General features: G+C 43.0%; 2 protein-coding genes across 3 annotated transcripts; one reads left to right on the forward strand and one right to left on the reverse strand.

Annotated features, from left to right (window-relative positions):
* Positions 1-837: 837 nt before the first annotated feature.
* On the forward strand, positions 838-2364 carry LOC131879382 (dual specificity protein phosphatase 23-like). The gene is made up of 4 exons (XM_059225685.1): positions 838-1064; positions 1141-1275; positions 1984-2102; positions 2166-2364. The coding sequence occupies exons 1-4, from the start codon at positions 936-938 to the stop codon at positions 2239-2241; spliced, it is 459 nt and encodes a 152-aa protein (XP_059081668.1). The 5' UTR covers positions 838-935; the 3' UTR covers positions 2242-2364.
* LOC131879381 (protein giant-lens-like) lies at positions 2255-8698 on the reverse strand. 2 transcript variants are annotated; one of them, XM_059225684.1, is made up of 4 exons: positions 7921-8698; positions 3714-3890; positions 3351-3557; positions 2255-2698 (listed from the first exon to the last, which is right to left on the reverse strand). In XM_059225684.1, exons 1-4 carry the CDS (start codon positions 8404-8406, stop codon positions 2492-2494), a joined length of 1077 nt encoding a protein of 358 aa, XP_059081667.1. In that variant the 5' UTR covers positions 8407-8698; the 3' UTR covers positions 2255-2491. The 2 variants fall into 2 exon arrangements, with proteins under 2 accessions (XP_059081667.1, XP_059081666.1); XM_059225683.1 differs by having other exon boundaries at positions 2255-2701.
* Between the last annotated feature and the right edge of the window lie 579 nt (positions 8699-9277).

Genomic DNA, 9277 nt, shown 5'->3' on the forward strand with positions numbered 1-9277 from the left:
TTTCTCCTAAAGGCAACTTTCAAACGCTACTCACACCCATAGACGGAGAATCAATTTGATACCGGACACGACACCCCCTTCGATGACAAGGGCAGGTTCACTTCCCCGAGCACTCCCTAATGAAAAAAAGTAAATGTGTAGTTTTCCAAACCCTGGCAATTATGTGTGATTGAGCTTTTTCCTTTACAAGTTTTAAGAAGTTTTGGCGCACGTTCGTTGAAGTACGCCGTTTATCATCACAAAAAAGTGTTTCTAAAGTATTACTGCTTGCATTAATGTAATGCTTTGGACAATTTACTTAACTTTTTTGGTTTAATTATATTTCATCATCTTTGGTGAGCCCTAGGGTATCCTAAGCTAACTTAACGCCAGGTGCTATTTGTTGCACGGGTCCCTAAGCTTTAGGGGCTAAGATGCAAGGACCCTATCAATGGGCGCGGATTTAGTCAAAAAATATACAGGAAAAAAACCACACCAGATGCTCACTACTCTACTACCATGAGCGATGAGCGAAGAGCGAAGAGCGAATTGGAGTTTCTAAATTACCTTCATAACACAAAAATGTGCAACACGACCCCAAAAGATTCATTCCCGCAACCTCATCTGTGGCCCTTGCCATAGATTTCTAGACGCTGGATGTCGGACGACCGACCACTCGGTTGGCTAAACAGTACAATAAACCGGTTTGTAATCAATTCCCAGGAGACCATCCATTTTACTGTTTTACCAACCGAGTGGTCGGTCGTCCAACATCCAATGTCTAGCCCTTGCCTACTATTCTTAATTCTCAGGCCGTTTTGGAGGTTGCGAGATCACTTTATTCTCCTTTGCGGAATCGTCCTACCTGTCGAAGGAAATCAAACCACAACATGTGTTTCTCAGATGTCTTGACTACCGGGAGTTACTCATTATGAGTCAAGCTTTTCACATTAAGAATGTCGTCGCCTCGAAATTTCTCTTGGATCTTCGTGAATAAACTAGCTGGATCTTCTTGTCCTCGATCCGAAGCTGAAATGGCGTGGCTCAAGCGCCAGAACATCAAGCACATTGTCACGCTATCAGATGTAAGAGTTCATGTTCGCAATCAAAATGAGTGATATGTCGTGATATGATTTAGTTAGTGCTTTGTTTGCGTTTCAGGATTTTCTCCCACCCCAAATTCCGTTGGTCTATTTCAAGCACAAGCATATCTTTGTGCAAGAATTCCAAGCTCCGAATTTATCTCAAATAAAGGATTTCATCGCTTATTGCCATCGAGTGAGAGAGCAACACGAGGTAAACACGTAACATTTGAAACCCTCATTCACAATCCAAGTTATGCAAGGCCTTAAAGACTCTTCTGAGTTTACTTAGAGCCAAGATTGCGGCAACATTTTTATCCAAGGTTATTTGAAATGAGGTCGGCCTACAGATTGCATGGAATTAGTTAACTTTACTATATTCTGGGCAATGTTCCTTGACTTATGTAAGACAAAGGAAAGTAGAATGCCCAGAAAGGTCATGATCAAGGGATAGATAAGTGCAAGATATCGTTTCTTCTTATTGCCTTAAATATTATATAGGGCTGAAATGTGTGAGAGAAATATTAATTGCAGCCATCAACATGAAAGGCGGGGTTGTTTGCAACTTTCAAACTAGGATAAACCTAGTTAAGATTGTAGCTTTTAGTCATTTCAAAGAAGCTATTGAACAAATTGTTTTTACACTTTTTAAATGGCAGATGGCTGAAAGTTTTATTTTTTTCGTGAATAGTTCAGGGAACAAAATGCTGTGGGATTATATCGGATAGTTATGTTTTAAACATGTTATCTTTATGTACATTTTGAAAAAAAAATGTATATTTTTGCAGAATTCTTGCGCTCTATATAAAAAAAAACAGCAGTCCATAGATAAAAGCTGAACGATTCAAAATTTGCTTCTTGGGCACAAAAATGTATGACACTTGCCTTTTAAAAAATGAAAATTATTCTATTTGTTTTGCAGAGTCTCTTGGTGCATTGCCGTCAAGGACTGGGCCGTACAGGGGTGATGCTAGCTTGTTATTTAGTAGAGTTTGAGGGCATGAATTGGCGGGTTGCCATTCAACGGGTTCGAGAGTTGAGGTACGGAATTGGAAATTGTTTATTTTTTATTCAAAATCAAGACGTAAGTTTTCCTCATTCTAGGCCTTGGAGCATCGAAACGAAAGGGCAAGAGATTGCCGTCCATGACTACTATGCGCATCGCAAAAAACAGGAATAATTATTTTGACATATACTAGAAGCACAAGAGATGTATATATTTCAAAGTTAAATATTCACGTCGCATGTTGTTGTTGAAGCAAGGTAATAATAATAATGGAAGCACAAGGTTTCACAAATGGCACATCAGGAAAATGAGGCAAGTTGTCTCGGCGCTCAATTTCGATCCAGTCTTTTGTGGGCCGGTCAGCTTGTAAGGCTGAAAAGTTGTGTTTTATATCGCTCAGGTCGGTCGTGTAAGGGGCTTGATTTCACATACAATAAGCGCTGTAGGTGCGCAACGAATCTTCGGAATAAATCTTGCCTGGGATCACTCCCACGTCCAAATGATGTTTGGGGCACTTTTTTCGATGAGAACATTGACAAAGGGCGTTGGTGGTCACTTCCTCGGCCTCTGGCCTTGTCACGTCCTTTCGAACACTAAATAGTTGGCAAGGTTCCTTTCTCTGGCAACGGATCTTCTGAAATAGACAATTATAGCTTGATCGCACAACTCATCTAACATATCTCTCCGAAAATTAAGACACTACAGGAAAAAAGTTTCCTTGAACAAGTTTGTGTTCTTTTGTTGCCTTGCCTCAATATCACAATAAGGATGAAACAACACGAAGTTATTGATAAACCTAGATTATCAACCCTTAGTAGCGTATATTATGAGCCAAAAAAGGCAAGATGATTATTTGTTGCTCATCATTAGAACTCGAAAAAGAAATTAAAATCTGAAAAAGAACTCTTCAACTTTTTTGCCTCTTTGACCGAAAAAAACATTTTGAGCCAAATTCCCATTATTTCCACCTTTTTGAAGCATTTTCACACTTATATACAACTTATATATATTACAACTTTTTTTTTCTTCCTAGTTACACGTTTTTTGCGAATTTTCACAACTATGCTCCTAGTCTCGGCAACTTCTTTTCCATTATTTTCAACGAAAAAAAAAATATTTCGACAACTGTCTTCGAGGTCTATTATTTATCATATTAGTAATTCAATTTCGTGGCGGATCGTGAATATCTGTGCCAGCTACACAATTTAATTGACTGTATGTATAGGCTACGAGAACTAAAGAGTTCCTGCATGTAATTGAGCTACTCGTATATAGTAAATTACCGTTTGTGGCGAGCATGCGAAGCTATATTGGAAGCCCGTGCCTTGGTCGGTTTGATAAGCATGTCGCTTGATGAGGTATGACACGGAGTTCTTGGGGCATTTACAATGCATGATTTGTTGAGTCGAGTTGTCCGGATAGGTGATCACGGTCGATGTGATATCCTTAAAGAACTTGCACCGTTTGAAATGTCGAACCGGCTCACAGGTCTGGAAATAAATGGCGCCAAGGATCAGTTTCATTTGGTCCGAAAACCATTATTCCTTGGTTGACAACTCTTTCCAATCCGAGTGTTTCAATTTGAAATGCTAGCTGGATGAGCAAGGTGGGCTGTTTGGTGGAGGATTGTTTCTTTTTTGGCCTACCTTCAAAAGCCTGGTCCGGTCGACAATGGTTCGACCGTCCCTGGAGTGGGTGGACATGGAGCAAGATGACATTCCGGATGGACATCGGCATTGCTTCTCAACCCACGGTGATCCGTAGATGTCAATTTTGTTACACACACTGTTGGGACTGCACACGGGAAGGTCATCCTCAGACTCCTGGAATGGTAAAAAATAGATTGGGTCCCATAAAAGTCGGTTTCACATCGATCTACCTAAGCCTTTTGGATATTCATTCATGATTCGAGAGGCACGGCCTGGGCAGCTAGTTGTGTCTCCTTCTTTCTTTCTTTGTCAGGGATTTATTGGCCATAAGATGGGTCTGGTATAAAAGACAATTTTTTTCAGAATGTGGCTTTAAGGGGAACTTGACACCTCGTTAACAACGTGGCCACCTCTTTGTATGACGTAGATCTTTTTGGGATCTCCGTTCAAACCTCCTTGATGGAGTAGAAGAACCTGTAATAATGCCAGGGCAAGCCCGACCATTCATTGGTTCTTATTCATTCATTCTTGTTTGTGCCGCCAGAGGCAAATAAAAATCTTCTACCACTCAAAATTGATGGTTGAGCCCAGCAATGGCCGAAGAATCAAGAGAACCAAGTGGCAGAGAAGCAAGAAATGGTGTGCATGATCGCATTCTCTCATGTGAGTACGAGTAGCGCCTAGATTCCAATGCTGATGACGAAGATGATGATGATGAGAATGAGAGGCTCCGGGTCACCACTCGTGGACGTTCTTCACCCCCAGACCAATTCCACAGCCATTACCTTCCCTGCCACTTTTCTCGCTACCATGAACATGAGATGAGACGAGATCTCGGCTCCACTGCCAGAGACACATTGGACCATCGCGAGAATGGAGAGCAGAAAATGATTTTATTGTGCCATGCTTAAATGGATAACAATGACGGACTGATTCATGAATGAATGAAGAACCTTCGCTCATTCATTCATTCATTCTCAATTTCCATTTAGCCGACTATTGGACACTCATTCGGTCCTCGGCGTTGGATGTTGGACGCGTACCCAAATCGCCGATGGAGGAGCCCCTTTTCATGAATCAATTGTCAACCCATTTAGTCTGAATGTCGTGGCAGCCATGCTCAAGGTTCTCCACATGTACCAACAGATCCATCACCCTCCTCACGTTCGAGGAGGAGTTGGACATTCAAGAACCAAGTGACGTCGAGATTACATCTCATTCATTGTTAGAAATCTCGAGACATGTGGCGATGGATGGAGTTCCCCGATGACGAGTTGGCAACATCATCATGTGGATGGGCTTCAGGCAACTTGTTCGCTCGCTCAGAGATCTCTTTGCCGACCACAGCACAAGTACGGAGGGGAGATGCAGAAGAAGTGGATGGAGGAGTAGCACCGGGCGGCACATGTGTCAGCTCCGATGGAGGAGGTGGAGAAGGAGATGAAGAAGCAGTTTTTCATCCATTTCCCAGCATCACACCTTCTTTAGCTTCTAAATTGGCATCGGAGCGAGATTCCGATTCATCGATCCTTCTTCGACAAGGTTCTGGACAAGTTGAGAGCTACTTAGAGCGAAGGTATAATGGCATACATACATGTGTGCCACATTGCTACATTACTACCACTCGTACTCTGAGCGGTTCCGCCTCTTAATGGATGCCAAAGGTTGTTGTAGATGTTGTTAGACGATCACCCCATGTATTGCCGAGCAGATCAATCTCCATCCAATGTACCTCGTGTATCGTTGCTTCAAGATGTGTCTGTTGACTACCTTGTACTGTGTTACATGTCTGTGTGTTCAAGCCAAAAAGATGAACAACTCAAAAGACGCGGTTGTTGCAGTTGTTGTTGGTGTTGTAGTAGTGGTAGTAGTTGGTCCTTAACAGACGAGGAACAAGCGTGTCAAAGAGCCTCACAAAATTGCCCTCCCCTTGGTTGGTCTTGGCCCTGCTTGACTGGTATGGCTTGAACCAGCACTTCTAACTTCCACATGATGGTAGCCCGGAGCGATGCTGATCTTTGAGGAGTTTAGATGCATTTTTCACTCTCTCAAGCAAGAATGCCATTCATTCTGGTTTAGACGCTGCTGTAGTGGTTGGTGGTTTGAACAAGAATGAAGCGAGAACGCTCGAACCGAGAAGGAGGAGCCGCACGAAATAGTCTATCTTTTTGCTTGTTTCTGGGATGTACACGAGGAATGGGAACAACGGTTGGACTTCATTAAATTGGCTTCTTTCCTTGCTCTTTCTACTTCATCTATCCTTTGCCACCTTTTTGCATCCACATTTCAAGGGTGTCTTCCAAGAGATCTTTGCAAGTCTAGCCCAAGATATATTTCATAGGGGAAGTTGATCTTGAGCTAGAGACTCCAATCCGACAACCAACGATCAACCGATCAACGTGTACAACGATTACTCATTGGACATCACGCTCATTCATTCCCTCTTGCTCCAGACGCGTCTTGGTCAGAGGGCTCCTCGTCATCAGTAAACGCTATGATGATGATGACCACGATGATGATGATGATGATGATGATACATTGTTGATGAGTTGTCGGTCTCTTTTAACATTTCAACTCCGTTGACAGTATATTTCCATAGAGAATTGGTTCATTTAAGATCCGCTCCCTGGTGTGAACGAGGAGAAAAGGGCGGGAGTTTGTTCCCTTGGCGGCACCCTTGCCAACATTAGCAATAACAACAACGACCAAACGGTGGTAAATGGTAGTTGTAATACCAATGATACCCTATGATCCAACTTGGTTTGCATGATTCATTCCTTCAAATGTCGCTCCATTCAAACGGTAAATGTCACCTTGGGGAGATGGTCGCGGTCAGTGAAAGTAAAATCCCCGAACCATCGTCGCCATTGGTGAGTGCAACCGGAAAACGACCCAGAAAAGTCAAGAATGGAAACATGACGTGAATCCTTTCGATTAAAATCGTTGATTACTATAACTTTCCTCATTCATGATTACATTTCGATCAACCATCATCCACCTGGGAAAGTTTTTTGAATGGGGAGAAAAATATATGGAGATTGATCAACAAGAAACCGTAGAAGAAACAGCGTGAGTCTGACCAACCAATGAAACCTGATCCATCCATTCAGTTCGCAACCAATCCAATAAAAGCCAGCCACTGTCAAAAACGAGCAATCGAGTTGGTTTCTGATAGCAATCTATATTTCGACATCGCGAAAAAATGCGAGTTTCTTTCCAAAATTCGCGCAGAGCTTTGGCTATAACCTTCTTAGATAACATTCTGTTTTACGTTAGGTTGAAAAAATATTTTTCGAATAGTGTTTTTGTCTCTGGTTTACCTATCAATCCGTACCGGAAACAGGTCGAAGAGCAACAAACATTTGAACAATTGACACTCTGAAGCAATGAATGAGCGAGGTTCTCAAAGTGGACAACGATGGTTTTTTCCCAAGCTTTGGATAAAACGGCAATTTGGTTTGGGTGGCTCCAATGAAAATCGCATTTTGAAATGCATTAGTACACAGACGAGTTGCTGCTTTACTGTATGGAATGCAGTGGTTTTTCTGCACAAATCGGTCTTTGTTGTCGAGATTAAACTCTAATGGACGCAGCGATGCTTGACAACCATTCCCACATTCATTCTCGGGATCCCTGAGAAAACCGTTCTTGAACATGATAAATCATCAAGCTTGGTCTGACTCACTCAGACAAGTTCAATGAATAATGCTAATGATGTCGTTTTTCTGTAACAAATTCCCCGAACGGTCTCATTAATCTCTCGGAGGATGCCCTTCTTTCTTGGTATCAACATTATCATCATCACACCAGGTTTTACCAGTTATACCCCTCCCCCCATTTCCTATGATCCCCTTAAGGCCAAATTTGGACGAGCTCTGAGCACTTCCATGGAAAGGAAGTCGTCCATAGACTCGGAGGTCTTTGGATTAGGCCTCTGACTTTGTTTCTCCTGTAGGTATGCCGGGTCAAATGTGAAGACCCCTAGGGCCAAAAAGCCATGAGAACACACTACCACCAAATAACTTTGGTTCCTTCCTCCTCCTTCGACACCTTGAAATTGGTTTTTGTTCATTGAACCGATTTCTCTCCGCTAAAGGGGATCACTCAAGCCAGGCTCTCATAGCTAGAATTACAGCACTTGCTAGATAGCCCGCGTTCAAATCACCCCTCAAAAGATGGACAGAGTCAATTCATTCAAACTTACCCCCGATGCGAAGAACACTTTTAATGGCGACTTATGCTTGGCATGATGAGGCCCATTGGAATGATGCTTGTTAATATTGTCCTTGGAATGAAAGCTCTTGTAAGAATGTTTTGACACGGGGTAAATATGGTTGGTGCTTTCGTCCACATGCACGGCAAACACTAGAGAGTCACTGATGAATACACTGAGAAAAACAAGTGCACAGAATAGAACAGAACGACTAGATTGGGGAAGGTAACATCGAAGATGGGCTCTTTTGGGGACGGTGCTCAATCGGCACAGATGTTTTGTCTTCATTATATGTTGAGACGAGGGTTTTGCACGCTCAACTGTTTTGTTTTTGACCAGAGCCCTTTTGGACTTGGTCATGGTGTCGTTGTTAGTAGTGGTGGTGGTTGTTGCTGTTGTAGCCAAAGTAGCGGTGCTGGGTTGCCTTGAATAACAAGTCGTTGGGGTTGTCGAGAGGTCTTCCACAGAGATCCTCATCCTTCAATTTGCTCTTGGAGAATGAATGAGTTTTTTCTTCGTCTTCTTCAGTTTCAGCGCTCGCGCTGCCTATGGCACCGCGCCAAAGATTTACTCGCCAGGTTTAGATAGGTTCTCTACTCCTCTGGTCTCAACCTCTATCTCTGTCTTGCCAACTGTTCAAGAGCGCTCGCCAATGGAACTCATTCAGCGATCCTCCAATGGTGAGGATCTGACTCCTGACCCACCCAATCTGTTTTCAGAGGGAGGAAGTGACATCTTGAGATTGACAGTTTTTTTTTTCCCATGTTCAATTGGACGTGTCTTTGGTGTGGAATATCCTTGGTTGATCCAACCATCAACCATCTGGTCATTTACCAACTCCTGGGTGATTACTCGTGAGCATCCATGGCTCGTTCTCCCGAGAAATTGAGCCTCAAACCCGAATGTTGGCTGGTGCCAAAGAGAACACGGATGGCCGATAACCAACGGGGAATGAGTCTACCAAAAGGCGCAGAGAAGAACCGAGAGAATGAAATCAGAGAGACCAAAGACGATGATGATAGGAAGGAGGAGAAGTAGATGGAGGCGATGACGAAGAACGATAGGTTGTGTCCACGAGGAGCAAACCATTTATTTATCATCAGATGGCTTCTCCTCCTTCAACTCCTGCTCCTGTTGTCTATCAGCGATCCGTCTTTCGAGTTGTTGGTTGTGAGAGGAGTCCCTGAGGCAAAACACAAGGATGAGCCAAAGTGGAGAGCAATTGCCCAATCTCTCCATAGACAAACCTTTCAATGACTGATAATTCAGAGATACTAATGGAAGTCCTAGACCAATGCAGCCACAGATTGGCCCCAGCAATCATTGCCTCCAATCCTCAACCCCAACT

Source organism: Tigriopus californicus, chromosome 4, assembly GCF_007210705.1.
Source record: "Tigriopus californicus strain San Diego chromosome 4, Tcal_SD_v2.1, whole genome shotgun sequence".
Lineage (NCBI taxonomy): Eukaryota > Metazoa > Arthropoda > Copepoda > Harpacticoida > Harpacticidae > Tigriopus > Tigriopus californicus.